The following is a 17,046-nucleotide window of genomic DNA, read 5'->3' on the forward strand; positions in this document are numbered from 1 at the left end:
CTTACCTCCTCCGCCTAACAGGAGGTCCTTGGAGAAAGGTGGGGATCGAGGGCTGTGTCTGACCTTGAAAGTCTCCTTGAGGGGCGCCTGGGTAGCGCAGTCGTTAAAGCGTCTGCCTTCGGCTCAGGGCGTGATCCTGGCGATCCGGGATCGAGTCCCACATCGGGCTCCTCCGCTGGGAGCCTGCTTCTTCCTCTCCCACTCCCCCTGCTGTGTTCCCTCTCTCGCTGGCTGTCTCTCTGTCACATAAATAAATAAAATCTTTAAAAAAAAAAAAAAAAAAGAAAGTCTCCTTGGATGAGATGGACCTATGAATGCAAATATGTTCTTACGTGAACTGTAAGACTGCATCGCACACAGAGCAGACCTTGGCACACTATGGGTGTGTATCATAAATAAGAGTGAGTGTGACAATAATGGATCGAGTGATTTCATGAGTGAAAGCCACGGAGTGTAAATACACTCTCTAAAGGGCTCAGGGAGAAAGCATGTGTTGGAATGTTTGAGTGCTGTACACACAGCACACACATGTATACACGTGCCTCCTACAGCGCTCACACAGACATAGCATACACAAACGCACACGTACATACACGTGCACATACCCACACCCACACACGTGTGCGGACACACTGGACAAACACACACACACGCACACACCCTGCGTGTCTGGGTCGTGCCTGGGGGTCCCTATCATGGCCATCTGCCTGGCCCGCGCTCCAGAAAGAGCCATGCACAAGCCCTCTTTCAGAGCAGAAAGCTGGGCTACCTCAGACCGAGCCCTGGAACCTGCCCATGTTCCTCCTAAACCAGACTCTCCTGCCTCCCTCCTCCCTTGTGTGTGCTCTTTTCTGCCTTTGGCAGCTTCTGTCATTTCAGCAGAGCTGAAATGAAAGGTGAAGTAGAGTCCAGCACTGGGGAAGCCATCCACACCTTTGTGGGTTTTGTGCTTCTTCCCAGTATTTCTCTTTTAAATTAAAAAACAAAAAATTATTTATTTATTTATTTATTTATTTAATTTATTTTAGAAAGAGCTTGTGTGCGTGCCAGTGCGGGGGAGGGGTGGAAGGAGAGGGAGAGAATCCTGAGTGTGGAGCCCAACTTGGGCCTGGATCTTGCAACCCTGAGATCATGACCTGAGCTGAAAATAAAAATCAGACCCTTAACTAAGCCACCTGGGCGCCCCTCAGTCTTTCTGTCGCTGTAATTTCCTTGCAGTCCGTCCTGTGCCTCTGGTTTTCCACTTTCCCTTTCTTGGGGCATTTTACCTCTGCTCTGCTTTGACTCTGACAGTCCTGAAGCTGAAGCCCTTGGGGTGAAGCAGGCCCGGGGTTCAGGAGACCGCCGTCGGGAGCCACAGAACAACGAGAACAACTCCATGTCCTTCCTGGGAGACCCGTTTCACAACGCCAGGGAACACTACAGCCCCCAAATAAACAGTCCGCCAGGATGTGGGCTCAGGAGGAGTCCAAAGCTCCTCTAGGTCCTTCCCAAGAGATCTTGCCCATGGTGAGTGTCCCAGTACCTCCATGTCCTGGTCCTTGGACAGCCGGCTCCCTCTGCAGCCAGTGGGTAGTGACCCTCATCTCCAACAGAGAATGGAGGTAGATGTCTGGGGACAGGTCCTTGGTCATCACACGGTGATGTCATTGACCGATTACCTGCACTGCCCTCCTGCTTCTGCGCCACCTTGTGGGCTGGTCATGAACAAGCTTTACCTTCTAGCCCAGCTAGATCCTGTTTTCTTGTTTCTGTCGCCACGTTTATCACCAGCCAGCTCTCCATAGTCAGGGCCAACGCCCCCATGTGAGCTCTCCCACGGGACGCGGGACGCGCGAGCCGTGCTCCCTCCCTGCCTGGCCTGCACTTTCACTGAGGTGGACCGCGCACACCTGGGAGCTCAGGTTCACGGTGTGCCCTGCATGCACACGCTGGTTCGCACAGTGCCGTAATTGAGCTGAGGAACGACGGTCTTCCACACTTCCTCAGAGTCTGTGGATGAATCATCTCACTGATGAATTCTAGTCAAGGAGTCTCATTTGCGCAGAGGTGGGAGCAGCACCGTGCTAACCCGGAGTCCTTAAGTCCTAAGTGCTCAGAATACACGATGAGTAAAGAAACCCGAGTCCACTGGAAAGCCCACTCCCCGTCCTTTCCCCCAATAGGTTGGCACCCCCGCTCTGTGGGATCTGCGGGTTACAAAACACAGATTTATGGGCAAATGTGGAGCGGAAAGACGATGGTTGCTCCTGCTCTGTCCCCACAGGGTGGAGGGGGGACAGTTCCCTGGGCCTTTGGGTGACGTCAGGCAGTGACAGAGAAGGAGGGACTGTCTCTTAGGCAGAGGGGCAGAGACTGTTGAGCAGGACGGGACGAGGGAGGGACCTGGCAGGAAGGACGGGCATCAGCAAAGAGGTGACCGCTGGGGCTAACGGGCCCAATATTTAGTCCCAATTGTAGATGGCCTGGGTTGAGCTGTAGCCCCCTCACCATCTACCCCACCGCAAAGTCTGCACAGGCCAGCTTTGTTGGGGTGATAATGGGCAAGGACAGAGAGGACCTGGAAGGCTGGCTGATGAGGACTAGGCAGCAAAGAGAAATCTACAAGGCACACACAGCAGGAATGAGAGTTGGTCTAGGCCAGCAGACCGCAAGGGGTGGGCGTGGGGGGCCCAGGCCACCCCCAAATGCTGAATGAAGCAGGTGGGGACTGGGTCATCCAGGCAGGACCACACAGGTCGATGGCAATGACAGAGGGGATGGACACACCAACCATGCCTGCATAATACAGCCACACTCACCCCCCCCACACACCCACTCACACCACCAACTCACACCCCACTTCTCTCTGACACAACGCTCAGCAGTCACATTCTCTCTCCCTCTCTCTCTCTCACACACACGCAACTCCCTCTGACGCCTAAAACGCCCCCCTCCCAGGACCCCTGCAGCCTGCCCAGGTCTTTAGGAAGCAGAAGTCTCCCTGGGAGGTCCACAAGGTCCCCAGCGCCCCTCAAGGACCCCTGGACAGTGCCAGGGAGGGACTCCGGGCAGACCCCACCGGGGCCACGTCCCCACTGTGGATCCTGAGCTCGTGGAGCGGAGCTCAGAGCTCGGGAGGGACTGATCCTCCAGGCTGCGGTCCCACAGTCTGCTCCTACTCGGGTTGAGGACCCCCACTCCCCCAGACCCTGCTCCAGGCCGCTTTCCGATGGGCCCACAACACTGCCTGTGCTGCGCGACAGCCACTTCTGGTCACTTACATGAACTAAATAAAACTAAAAGCATTCGGTCCTTGGCTGCACCAGCCACACGTCAATGGCCGCCGGCCCCGCACGCTCGCGGACATCGCGTGGGACGTCCAAGCAGAGAAGGGATGGGTCTTTCCATCCCAAGCCAAGCGTGCGGGTTAACTGCCCGCGTCCCTCCGGCCGCGGCTGGGGCGGGGCGACCCCCAGGGCGCCAAGGCCCCCAGGGGCAGGCGGGACAGGGGTGCGCTCGGCGCCCTCGCGTCAGGCAGGTGTGGAGGTGGAAGGAGCAGGCTGCTCCCGGGAGGCCGCGCGCCGGCAGGTGGGGCTGGCCGCGGGCGGGGCGCCGTGGGCGGGGCCGGCGGGAGCGCGGCGGGGCGGGGCCTAGGCGGGGGCGGGGCCGGCGGCGCTGTCCGGTGCTGAAGCGGCGGCGGCGCGGGCAGCGCGGGGAGGAGCGGTGCTCGCCAGAGTCGGTCCCGCCGCCCCCGCCGCGCCGCCATGGACTGAGCGCCGCCCGCCCGGCCGCCGACATGGGGCCGCTGCTCGCGCTCCTCCTGCTGCTGCTGCTGTCGCGCGCCGCGCCCGCGCCCCGCGCCCGGCCGCTTCCGGGGCTCCTCGGTGAGTGGGGGGAGGTGTGGGGGGGAGGGGGCGCGGTGAGTCGGGGGGTGAGCTGTGAGGGCGGGGGGAGGGGCTTCTCGGCGAGCGAGGGGGTCTGGGAGTGGGGGAAGTGGCGCCTGAGTGAGGGAGGGGGCGAGGGTGGGGGTTGCTCGGTGAGTCATGGGGCGGGGGGAGGGGGCTGCTCGGCGACTGAGGGGGCATGTCGGCGAGTGGGGGCCGGGTGAGGGGGCTTGTCGGCGAGTGAGCGGTCTGGGGGAGGGGGCTTCTCTGCGAGTGAGGGGAGCGGGGGGAGGGGGTTGTCGGCGAGTGAGGGGTGGGGGAGGGGGCTTTCTGGTGAGTGAGGGAAGCGGGGTAGGGGGGCTTCGGCGGGGAGGGGAGCGGGAGAGGGGGACCTCTCGGCGGGCGGAGGGGGCTTCTCAGTGAGGGAGGGGGAGGGGAGGGGGTGGGGAGGAGATTTGTGGGCGCGAGGGGGTGGGGCGCCCGGGTGAGTGAGGGGGCGGGGGTCGGGGTGCGGTGGGAGGCGCTCGCTGGAGCAGCGGGGGGCTCCGCGGGCTCTCTGCCCTGCCCTGGGCGCCTCCCTGTCCTCACCGTAGCGCCCTGCCTCAGTTTCCTCCCCGGCGCCCCTCCCCGCGAGGACTTCCGCCCGGGTCGGCCCCGGCGGCCTGCGGAGGGCGCGCCCCGCGCGTGCGTGTGGCGGCCGGGCAGAGTCCCGGGGGCGCTGGAGCTGGCCTGGGGCGACGGAGGCAAGCGGCGGACGTGGGTCCCCCTCGCGCTCGCGCGTCGGACTCCTGCGTGCGTGGTCAGCGCGCGGCCGCTGCTGCCGACGGCCTCGCCGGCGGACGGACATTTTGCTTCGGCGGCTGAGGTGGAGCGAAGTGGGAAGCGAGCCGGAGCCCGCCCGGTGCAGACCGACCGTGTCGCCGGCGAGCAGGCGGGGCCGCGGGGCCGCCGTCGTCGCCGGGCTTCGTGGCGGGTCGCTTCAAAGGCCGCAGTCCCTGAGCGCCGCGGGTTGGAATCGTAGGTGGTGAATGGGCGCTACAAGTGCGGGCAGAGAGCGGCCCCGGGTCGTGGAGGGAGGGCGCGCCACGCGGCCGCCTGCCGTCCCGGGCCGGCCCTTCTGGGCTCCTGTGGTCCCAGACAAAGACACCGCCAGGAGAGCTCGTCTCCCCAGATTCCTGGCTAATGCGGACCCGTGGCCCCGACTTCTCCCTTGCTTCACTCGTCTGCTCACGCGTGCCTCCGGCCTGGCGGGCAGCGTGGCAGTGAGAGGGAGAGCTGGTGACTTGAGGGACGGCCTTGCCCACCGGGCTGGAGGGGCGTGCCCCCCACATTCCGGGGTGCTGAGGGCCATCTTTGTGAGGGAGACTCGCCCAGCGAGCTTTGGGGGCCGGGCTCACTCTGCCACATCTCCAGGACCTTGCCCCCAACTAGTGATGGCCTTTGAGCTGTGTGCCCGTTCTCAGGCCTGTCACCTCATGGGAGAGCTGTTGGCTCAGTTGGCCTGATGACCGTCCGCAGGCACACGGGCCAGGGAGAACCGAGTCGGGTGATGGTGTTCTAGGGAAGGCGGTTTCTATGGGGTGAGTGGGACACTGGGCCTTGACTACTCTTTTTCCATTAGAATTCCCAGTTCATAGCATCTTGCTTCAATCACAGAGAAGGGAAGAAGGGAGAGGTGGCTGAAGGAGGGAGCAAAGGACAACCCAAAATTGGAAGGATATGAAGAGAAGAAAATAGCTAAACTCTGCTGGACAATATTGCCTGACAAAGCAATGGTATTTTCGCTACAGGCAAAGTTGAATCATATTAAAAAAGGATGGCTTATTTCTCCTCTGCTTACTGTGTATTTCAGGGGAGTCTCCCGGATACTATCTTCATGTGGGACATTAGGGGTCCAGACAGCACTCAAACTGTCTCAAGGACTCCGGGTGATAGGGTTAACCTGCTACATTTCCCATGTGATTGGAAATTGCCTGGCAGTGTATACAGATAATAAGATGTAAGTGTGCTCTTCTCATTTTGGGACCAAACCTGGAATAGCATGTAGCTTCGTCTACCTGTGTAAAGTCCCTGCATCGTGCCCACTCAGCCTTCTATCCTACTGTCCTGACCCAGAATGCTGCTGCCATAGTCTCAGAATTCATATGTGAGGGGGGAACCACAGTCACCTCTGAAAAGTATATGCTACCATGTTTCTTTTTCTCAGCCCTCTGGATCTTGTTTGGTAATGGTCACACTAAGTACATTGTTCCAAAAATGATGCAATGCACAGTGAAAGATCACCTGGAGACCTTAGTTTTGGCCCCAGCCATGTCACGTGTACTCTTTTTATTTGTTTAGCTCAGGCTGACGCCTAAAGAACACACACAGTTCAAGGAGATCTGAATTTTTGCTCCTTGCTAGCATCATAAAATTATGGGTTAGAATGAGGAGTCTCCATTATACCGGTAAGACCTAAGACCAGGTCTTTCTGTACAGGCTGTCTTGACTTGAGCCAGAGTCCTCTTCAGATTTAGACAGTGAAGGAGCTCTTAATGAAAACCAGAGTCAACAAAAGTACTAAAATATGAGTTTATTCTCCTTATTCTGAGCCACATTCTATGATACTGTCGCATTTACACAGCAGCTCTTGGCACATCCCAGCGGCAGTGGATGTCTCACCTTTTCCCTTTCTTCAAGGGTGTCCTTCCCCCCTTAATCACTTTAGCTTCCTGCCCTTGCACCACCTATATGTCCATGTCTTTCTGGTGCAAAAAGCTTCTTCATGACACATAGTTTTCTATTATGTTTGACACTATTATCAGAGCTGAACAGGTTGGGAATAATGGCACCCCCATCAATGGTATGATTCAACTTTGCTTCTACTCAAAATACCATTTCTGCATCAGGCAGCCTTGTCGAGGATAGTTTAGCGATTTTGTTCTCTTCTTATAGTTCCATCTTTGGGTGCTCCTTTGCTCCCTCCCTCTGCCTTTCTCTGTGATTTCAGGACAACCTTTTGTTCAGGTGCCCAGTACCATATAAGTCTGATTTGAATGCAAGGTGTTTGTCTTTGAGCCATTTTTTTAGTTATAGGGAAGCCAGTTTGTGAACCTGCTCGAACAGCCCCCACATTTAAGAGCAATCATATAAAAGACCTTTCTCTTGCTAAAGAAATAAGAATCTCATTTGCCAAAAGACAGAATCAACCTTTCCTGCAAATGTTGCTTAGAGAATCCAGAGTCAAAGCTAGCCAGTGCTTCTAGCTTTGAGACAGGTGAATGTTTCTTTTTCTCCCTTGTTTTTGTCTCCTGATTTGTCCACACATATTTTTCATTCACCGGTGAGCCACTCAGAGCTGAGGAGAGAGGAGCCAGGAGCAGGAGTCCCTTGCTTGGGAACTAGATAGCATGATTGTTTATTTTTAAATCAGAGCATCCTTTCTGCCACAGAAGCACACATCCATCTTTGCTTCTTAGGGTCCATAGCCCTTGATTTTGTTGGGTGTACGGTAATGAGCAGCCTGCCCCTCCCCTGGAGCAAAAACCCTGCTACCTCCTTTCAGGCTGTGAGTCTTTCTTTGCTTGTCTCTTCCCCCCTGCTCTGGCTCTTTCTGAGTCTGGTGCCGACGTCCCCATGCAGAAGGATTGGGGTGCATGGAAAACCTCGGGCTTCTGTGGAAGGGAGGTGACAGACGGCGGGTTCATCCACGAAACCAGATGCACTGGGTGGAACTGTGGTGCTGCTATCTCCTGTGTCCAGAGACTGCCGTTAAACGTGTCAGACTCGGAAGGAATGTGTGGGGAATAAAAGAGGTTTTGAGATGGCTTCCTCTCCGTGCTAAGCTCAGCTGTGCATCTCAGCATCTTGCAGCTCTTCCTTTAAAAGCTGATCTGTTTCTGCACCTGGTTACCAAGATCATCATCAGTGGTGCCCACCAAGTAGGTGGAGGAGGGGTGCTACATTTTTGGTAGTCTGCTTTCTACTTTCCTCTGTGGTGGTGTTGGGTCCCATCATGGCATGCGTGCAGGCATTTCTGTAGACCATGAAATATGCAGACTTGCTGAGTCCCTGGCTTTCCACGCAGAAGGGCAGTAGCAGTATGGTGAATCCGCAGTTAGATGAGATGTGCAACCAGGGTGATCACCCAGAGTGATGTTTCAATGAGCTCTAGGGCAGTTATTGTTTCTTTTATGTGATAATAACTGCTGCATTCTGAGTTAATTTTGTTCTCATTCTTCTCTTTTTTCCAGGCAGGCAGTATTACCTTACTTGTGAATGCAGCTATTCACCCACGTTTTAATTTTTAAAAGTTAGGAATATGGGGTGAGGAAGAGGAGAAGTTTGAAAGAGGGATGGGGTTAGCTGAGCCATCCTTATACATGATCTTATTAAGAAAGGTTTCTGTTACCATGAGCTCTTGGAGATTACCTTAGAATTTAAAAATTCCTTATGAATTTTTTGTGTTTGTAAACGTAATTAAATGTGACCCAAACTAAAAATAACCCTTTGGCTTTGGGTGGCATATATTTAAGATATGCTTAGGTTTGTGTAAATACTGTTAGTTTAAGCATTCTTTGTGTGTGGAGAGGCAAAAACCAAAAACCAAAAACCTTTAAGAAATGGGCAGAAAGAATTTGAATCCAGATCTATCCCAGTGGATGCAGGCCCAGTGAGGCTCAGTTAACCAGGAACCTGTCTTATCTCTACTGACAAGATGTTCCATTTCCTGAGAAAGCAAACAGCTGAATTCGTAGCAGATAAGTCTCTGCTCTGCATAAAAGCACCTGGCAGCTGTTTCCACATTAGTCTAAATTGACCTTCATGAATATGGACCCAGCTGGACTTATTTTTTAATCTTGGTTGATAGGGGGACAGAAAACTCAAGAAGCAGAAAATAATCAGTGCACTCTTCTGCTGGCTGGAAACAGTTTGTTGAAGGAAGAAGGAAGTTTTTTTTTAATTTGTGCTATCTCCAGCAAGTCTGCCACGACCACTATTTAAATATTTAGGGCAGGAAGTGAAGAGGGGTGCGGTTCTCCTGGAAACACTTATGTTCACATGTTAGGTGACTTTTTTGTTTGTTAGTTGGCCTCAGCGCTGAGAAGCCGATGACTCCCCTAAGTGTAAGGCCCTGAACTTTGGACTAGAGGTGCTGATGTGTGAAACATCAGGGCCAATCTGTGTTTAAAATGGTCTTTGTGTGTATGATGTGAAGAAATAAGGAAGCTCTTCAGGGTTTTGTGGCGATCTCTTGGTGTTAACTCCCAGTGTGGAGGCGGATAACAGGGCATTTTATTTCTCTCATTTATCTGTTCCCTCAGTCCTACGATTATGGTTCAGAAAATGCAAGGACACTCCCTTTCAGTACAATGGGACTAGTAATGGTTTCTGTGAGGGCAGTTGAACGGGCAGGAGGGGGATAGTTATAAAATAGATTGGGGCATTTTCTCTTTTTAAATTTAATTAAAAGTGATCATATGGTGAAACTGAGTTTTTTGTTCTGATGTATCATTCTAGATATAGCTTCTGATGACAGCTCATGGAAGTTCCTTCCCCCCAACATTGCCCTGTGCTCTCCCTTTGTAGTGACAGACTACTCTGAGCCTCTGGAACCCTCTACATGCAGTTACGTGTACTCCCTAGAAACACCTTGATGGGTGAGAATTTATAGCTCCCTTTTTACGGATGGAAAGACTGAGGCTTAGAGTGGTTAGGAAGAGTACAGTAAGATACTTGGTGCCGGGATTGGGTCCTAGTTCTCTGGTCTTCGGAGTTTCCTTTTCTCTCTAGCAGGCGACCCCAGGATGAGGCGCGGGGATAGCTCCTTAGGGTGCCAGCAGAAGGTCCCAGCAGGAGGAACCTGTGCCCCCTAAGAACATGTCTCTAACTCCACAAGAACAGCGGTGTCTGCCTCTTACTATTATAGGGACAGAGGTGATTTTCACTTGTCAGATTGCCTTTCCCTAAGGAGCTTCAGAACCACTAGCTTGATGGGCCTGTTTGAGAGAGAATCTGAAAATGCTCTTTGGTCTGAGGTGGCGGGGGAGGGGGTGTGTGTTGATTTTCTGACTTGGGTCTTGTTCTGGTGTCAGATTCAATTATCCGGTTAGCCTCTCTGAGTGAATCTTGATGTTTGGAAATGGATACTGTGTTTTTGGACATTTTAACCTTCCCTCATGGCAGGAATGCAGGTGCCACCGTAGAGTTCACGGCTTAATGTGTTCATAAACACCGTTCAGAATGCTTCTGTGCTTCCATCAGGTTTTTTAAATGTGGTAATACAAACATCAGAGAAGCTAGCTCTCGTTTCAGACCTGTCACAAGAAAAAGCCTACTTCAGAGTAAGGGATGAAGGAGGAATTATTCTCATTAGAAAATTTTAAGAGTAGATTTCATCTAAGCTTGACATTTAGAGTGGCAAACAAGCAAAGGGATGGCTCATTTTAGTCTCTCATTATTTTCTGAGGCATGTGGTAGAGGAAGAATGAAACTCTCCCTCCCATGACATGGGCATTCTGTGTCACTGTGTGTTCTGAAGGCCCATTTTGGCTTCTGATGCAATGTCCTACATACAGTACAAAAGATGTTTGGAAATGGTTTGTTTGGTGGAAGGAATTTTCAGGAGGAAGGCTGACCTGGTTTCCAAAGGGAAAAGGACTTTAATTAATTAATTAAAAGATTTTATTTATTTATCTGAGAGAGAGAGAGTGCACGCATGAGCAGGTGGAGAGGCAAAGGGAGAGGGAGAAGCAGACTCCCTGCTGAGCAGGGAGCCTGACCTTGGGCTCGATTCCAGGACCCTAAGATCATGACCTGAGCCTAAGGCAGATGCTTAACCGACTGAGCCACCCAGGCACCCCAGGAAAAGGACTTTATATTAATGGTGCAAGTCAGTTCTGATTCCAACAGTGAAATATAGTCAACTTGTAAATGGACAGAGCAGCCAGTAAAACTGGCCATGGGAGGCTGATGCTTTTTCCATTTGGGGCCGTGGCTTTAATCCAGCTCAAAGCAGTAATTAACCTGTGGTAGGGCCTGAAGCCAATTCAGTGATTTGTATATTCTCCGAAATAGCTGGTATTTTAATGGCAGCAGCTGAGGCATACTGGTGAGAGCTTCTTTCTTAGTGGTGGGCTGGGAGTGGGAAACTGGGCGAGGAAGCTGCATGGGCCACTCTCTATCTACCCACCTTCTCACCTCAAGGCATGTTTTGTCCTGCAAAGGCACATCTGCTTTTACCAAAACATACTTCAGGACTTCTTGAATCTCTTTGTCTGCTTCTGCTTGAAAAGAGGTCTAGGTTAAGGTCACTCGTCTTCCATCTGATTTAAGTGTTATATGAGCAGCACACAGATGTGATTATAAGCCCATGTGGGAAATACCAGGGTGTGTCCCAAGGGACGGGTATCCATCCTTGTGACCAAGTCTTCCCATGTTCTCTACCTGCTTCACCAGTGTGTTTTGGTCTTTGATTCCATGAAACAATAAACACGGAAAGAAACAAATACTGTAGGTTATTTCTGAAAGCATGGTGGGGAATGGGTGGATATGGGTCTAGAACACAAATTAAATGACAAAAGATAGTGAGTGTTTCCATGCAGCATGTTGACAGACTGAAAGATTGCCTTATCTTCCTAATCTGGTAATCTTTACAGTTTGCACTTACACTCAGAAGTCAAGGGGAAAAAATCAAGGGAAATGAAAGGACTTCACCTGTAATTTCTCTGAATTTATACCATGAGCAAAATACCAAATTCTTCATTTGAGAGGATTATATGAGATGGTGGAGAGTCCTTGGTAATGGCAGTCCTGGTTGTTACTATTCCTGGGAGCTCCATTTTTTTCCACTTAATGTTGGAGTTTGGTGGCCAGACAGGTTGGAATATTGTTATTGTTGAAAATACTAGTTCTTCGGTGAATCCAAGTTTCAGCTGAATTGACTATTGAGATTTTTTAAAGCCTTACCAGTACATTTTATTTTTTAAAAAAGATTTATTTATTTTAGAGAGAGAGAAAGAGAGAGTGTGTGTGTGTGTGTGTGTGTGTGTGCATGTGCGTGTGCACATGGGGTGTGGGACGGGAGAGAGGCAGAGGGAGAGAATCTCAAGCAGACTCCCCACTGAACTTGGGGCTTGATCTCAAGCCCTGAGATCATGTCCTGAGCTGAAATCAAGAGTTGGACGCTTAACCGACTGAGCCGCCCAGGTGCCCCACCATTACATTTTAAATAGTAATATCATTTATGTTTTTTGATAAACATATTAAAAAAATAGTTATACACAGTTAGGATGCAGACCTAATTATGTTCTAATGAGAATGACTAATGGTGATAGCACCATCTGGAATGTATTTCACATCATGCCTTCAAAGAGCTTCAAGCCCTTGTATAGAAGAAATTGTGCTTGAATAATAGTTATATACATTTCTTACATGTTTGAGTGGAAGGTATAAGAAAAAGAGTACATACTCTTTTTCAGGTACACTAAACATTTTCTTTTGAAGTATTATATAATACTTGATAAATGCAAAAATCAGAGCACTTTTTCAGTATATTTGACATGTCTAGGTTTCACTGTTCCTAGGTGTCTGGACTTTGGTCTTTGTGACTGAGGCATGAAAAATACCTGACGATAGAGACCAGAGGACTCACCTCTGGTAAAAGCTCTGAGGGTCACTCACAGCACTGACTGCACCTGGGGTCCCACAGTGCTGTGCACGTCTGCCTTCCGCAGCCTAATACAGAAGACAGCACCCACTGTGAGGGCGTGACACGAAGCGCACCCTCTGCATCCTGAGGCCTCTATTCGAGCGGAGCGAGGGCTGAGCGAGGAAAGCATGCTCTAACCCCCACGAGGGGCTCCCAGGTCCACCGCGTTCTGTGCCGTGTACCTGAGGACCTGGGGCTGTGGGAGCACGCACAGGCTGTGCCACTGTGCCCTTTCAGAAGAGGCTGCGGTGGCCATGATGGTGGGGTCAGAGTGGGAGGCTAAGTGCCTCCTGGAGCTCTGACTCCGTTAGCATCTGTCTCTGTGGGTCCTGGGCTCAGACTTTCTGATTGGGGCTCGGGGTGTGGGCCTGCCAGGACCAAGTCCCCCTCTGCAGGGAGGGCCCTGACCTCTAGACCCTTCCCTTTGTTGGCATCCAGCAGTCAGTACAGTTTGTCTCTTTCTGCTTGTCAGTGCGCCTCTGTGGGCCGCTCTTCTGCTCTCCCGGAGCTTGGTCACTCTGTGGTCTGTTGCCTGCCTCTGAGCTGCAGTTGGAGGGAGCGATTCTTGTGGGCTCAGTGTTTGGCTGGCCTGTGGCAAGGCAGGGAGAGAAGGGCAGCCCGGCAGTTTGGTGTGTTAGAATCCTGTGCATTCTCTGACCTGCTTGGGGCTGTGTCTTATTCCTCAGGGAGGATCCGTGGCCTCTGGGTCTGTGCGTCATTCCATTGTTTGCTCCCCGTAGTTTACCTGTCTCTTCCCAGCAGCCTCTCTCTCAGAGAAAAGACAAGGACAAGCTCTCCCTTTGCTCTTCCAGTGTTTGTGAGGTTCCCTGGGTTCTGCAGGCCCCTGGGCTGTTTGTGGGATAGTGGGGAGGGTCAGGAGCTGAGCCATGTGTGCTTCCACCTTGCCCTGACTCTGTTTCCGTCTTGACCACCAGCTTTTACGCCCACGTATAAGGGATGGTGCTCTTGTGTTTTGTTACTGTTGGTGAACTTCTGTAGTGTGTGGCTTGGGTCTGCAGCACACGACTCCCCAGAAAAAACCTGGCAGAAATACCTGTGGGATGAGGTAAGCGGAGGTGCTGGTGGGAGGTAGGCAGACAGGGGAGATGCGGCATCCCCACTTGAAGCCCTTGTGCTGTGGGGAACGTGCTCTGGGGCTTGCCCAGCAAGAACCCCCATGTTCTGAGCCCCTAGTATCTGTTAATATCTATTTCTATTCCTGTGGCCTGGAATATGCTTTAAAAAAAGGCTTTGTAACAGAGCTGAGTTGGAATGGAGAAACTATGATGTCAGAAGCAAAATTGTGCTGAGACTTTCATTATTTGCAGAGCCAGGTTTGGGCTGAAATGCATCTTCTGGCAGGAGTCTGGCAGGGTGCTTGGGCACAATGGCCCTGTGCCCAGGCTGTGCCCAGCCTGCTGGTTACTCCACGTGTTCACTGAGCATGTCTTCTTGTGAGTGATCACACCAGGCCTTGGGTCTCCGGTTTGCTTTCGTTTTGATTGCGGCAAGAAGCAAGTACTTCAGGAGGGCGTAGTAAGTGTGGATGTTCGAGACCCAGAGAATACTCTTTTACGTGAATTTTTAATTGCTGAGAGTCTAAGCATTTTGACCGTTGAATAGAGAAACCTTTGTATTTTTTTAAAAGATTTATTTATTTATTTTAGAGAGAGAGAGAGCGCGAGCGTGTATGTGTATGAGCAGGAGGAGCAGAGGGAGAGGGAGAGAGAATCTTCAGCAGATTTCACGCTGAGTGTAGAGCCTGATACAGGGCTCGATCTCACAACCCCAGATCACCACCTGAGCCCTAACCAAGTCAGGCACTTACCTGACTGTGCCACCCAGGCACCCCAAGAAACCTTTTTAAATGGAAAAATTATTTTTCAGAATACACATTAGATTTTTAGTTTAGTCCCCTAAGAAGCGAGATCTACTTATTTTCTAATTTCTATGACAATTTTTAATAGTTGTCTCTTCCTCACATATAAGTGAGCTTAGATTTTAATTTACTGTTGTCACAGAGGATGGAGTGCATACATGCAGATCAAGTAACTAGAAATGTGTAAATTGCATTGCTGGTTGCTGAAAACCATCTTATGGAATTCACATATGGAAAGCAAATGTCTAGGGGGATGGACCAAGGCAATATCAAAAGAACAGTCTGGGAATGAATAATTACTAGTAAAAAACATGAGACATTTATAAGGGACAAAAAGAGTACCGAATGTTAGCAATGAAATTAGATTTTGCTTGGTTATATGTATTTTGTCTCTTTGGGAAGTAAGATGTACTTCTGAAAGAACATCTTGATTTAGTGCTATTCTGAGAAGATAAAAATGTGCAATCAAGCTGAAAATTTGGATATTTATATAGATATGCCTGTTCTTATTTTTCAAAGGTTTTGAAGGACTGAAATATAGATATTAAACCCATTTTAGGACAATATCAGTACATTAATGAAGAAGTCTATTAGTGATGTTAAAAAGTGATATTTTTGGTCTAAATGCTTTTGAAGAATATATAGTGTTTGTTTAATGATTAAATGTTTTTCATAGAAACTCTGAAAGAACACCAGATATCCAGGGTAAATTTAAAGTTAAGCACTATGGAAAAAAGAATGTTCCAGACTGCTAGAGGCAATATTACATAAAATAACATGTCTTGCAAAGATTGTAATGAAATGGGTACTAACTCCAAAATCAAAACTTCATTTTGGAAGATTCTCCCCAGGTCTGGATATATTGTTATCGTGTTCCTAATGTTGTAGTACTTTCTCCAGAGTCTCAAAAGATGCTGCTTTGCTGTGTAAAATAAATGACTAATGGAAGGGAGAATACACTCTGTGAAGAAAGGACAGAGGGTGGTTTCAACTTGCAGCCTGGAGGAGAAGCCGGCGGTTGGTTCGTTCATGTAACCCAGTGGTTCCCAGCAGTGGTCTCCACTGTCTTTTGGTTGACGCAGCTGGGGTGGCAGGTCTGCTACTGGGCCCTACAGAGTGGAGGCAGGGATGCTGCTGAATGTCCTGCAGGGCACAGATGTCCCCACCCCAGAGAACCGTCTGCAGAGAACTGGCCCTGATGTCAGCCACGCGAAACCAGAAGACCTGATGTAAATGTAGTCGTGGGAGGCAGCTGCCGGCCATGTGCTCCTGTGTGGAAGAGGAAGAGCTTGGCTGAAATATGGCAGAACAAATTGTAATAGAAGTCTTGCCCTCCTCCAAGCCTTTCTCCAGTTCAGGCAGTGACTGCCATGAAAATCTGATCCTGTCACTGTTCAGTTGGAAACCTCCCCAAACGTCATGGAGGAGGCGCACGCCCTCCACGCCACACCTGTCCCCCAGGCACATGCTCTCCTCTCCACCTCTCCCCAGTGGGGTCTACAGGTTTGATGGCATGCCCAATAGAAATGTACATTTATTACCAGATACACACACACACACAGACACATACACATATTTACAAATTACACATATGCTGTATTGAACTAATGGTTATTATAAAACAAGTTAAAAAAACAAATTTAAAAGAATGAGAGATTAATAATCGTTAAAGTAATTATTAACTAGTCATTAAGCTATTGTTGCAGGTATGAAAACGTCTCTGTAGGGGTGTCTGGGTGGCTTAGGCGTTAAACATCTGACTCTGTTTCACGGGTTGTGAGCCGGGTCAGGCTCCATGCCCAGCAGTGAGTCTGCTTGAAGACCCTTTCCCTCTGCCCCTCCTGCTCGTGCACACTCTCTCTCTAAAATAAATAAATCTTAAAAAAAAGAGTATGACAAAATTAAAAAACTTCTCTGTACTCATCAAAATTATTATTAATAATGTTTCAGATGCTTAGTTTTCAAATGTCTTTAATCTTAATGGCTTCAAGCTATCATCTACTATCTCAGGTCACAAAATACAGTTAGAACAATGTCTACTATTGATGATAATATATGTAAATCCATATTTGGAAAAGTCTGAAGGATGATTTATGATGTTTTTAGCCACCTTCTTGTTGGGTCTAATTAAATTGCTATGTCTTTGAACTCAGAATGTGTCTGAAGGACAGTTCCCGCTAAGAGAAGTATCAGCGCTCACCTCCATTTTCTTTGTTTTTGTGGTTGTTAACAATGCATGATTTCTTTGCAAGGATCCTTTCAGATCTCTGGCTCATATTGTGTTAGTTACAATGGGTCATCTAGTCCATAAATCACATCACCAGGCACAATGCGTTGCAATGGGCTGCGGTGCCTCATGACAACCAGCGGAGGGTCGTTCATCCTTCCTTCACCAGAACTCAGTGGGCCATTTGCCAGGGCCTCCTGAGGCTGCAGAGTTTGCCCATGTATCAGGTATATTTAGTTGTGAGTGTAAGTATGGGCATATCCCAGTATATATACTCAGTAATTTTTGCTGAATAAATAAAACAATTACAGACTTACAGAGCTGGAAAAGTTTCCCTGGTCTGGTTTCAGCAATTTGTAAATACTAAGTGAGGATATTCAGATCT

At 50.1% G+C, this 17,046-nt stretch overlaps 1 protein-coding gene across 1 annotated transcript in view; it reads left to right on the forward strand.

Moving 5' to 3' along the window:
- The first annotated feature begins 1,449 nt into the window (after window positions 1-1,449).
- PTPRN2 (protein tyrosine phosphatase receptor type N2) overlaps window positions 1,450-17,046 on the forward strand; it is an 842,052-nt gene continuing 826,455 nt past the window's right edge. Inside the window, exons 1-2 of the mRNA XM_087860611.1 lie at window positions 1,450-1,509; window positions 3,674-3,866. Of these exons, the coding sequence (XP_087716737.1) occupies window positions 1,450-1,509; window positions 3,674-3,866 (253 nt within the window). The remainder of the gene's footprint in view (window positions 1,510-3,673; window positions 3,867-17,046) is intronic.

This window comes from Ursus americanus, chromosome 3 (assembly GCF_024610735.1).
Source record: "Ursus americanus isolate L20-20 chromosome 3, mUrsAme1.1.p, whole genome shotgun sequence".
Lineage (NCBI taxonomy): Eukaryota > Metazoa > Chordata > Mammalia > Carnivora > Ursidae > Ursus > Ursus americanus.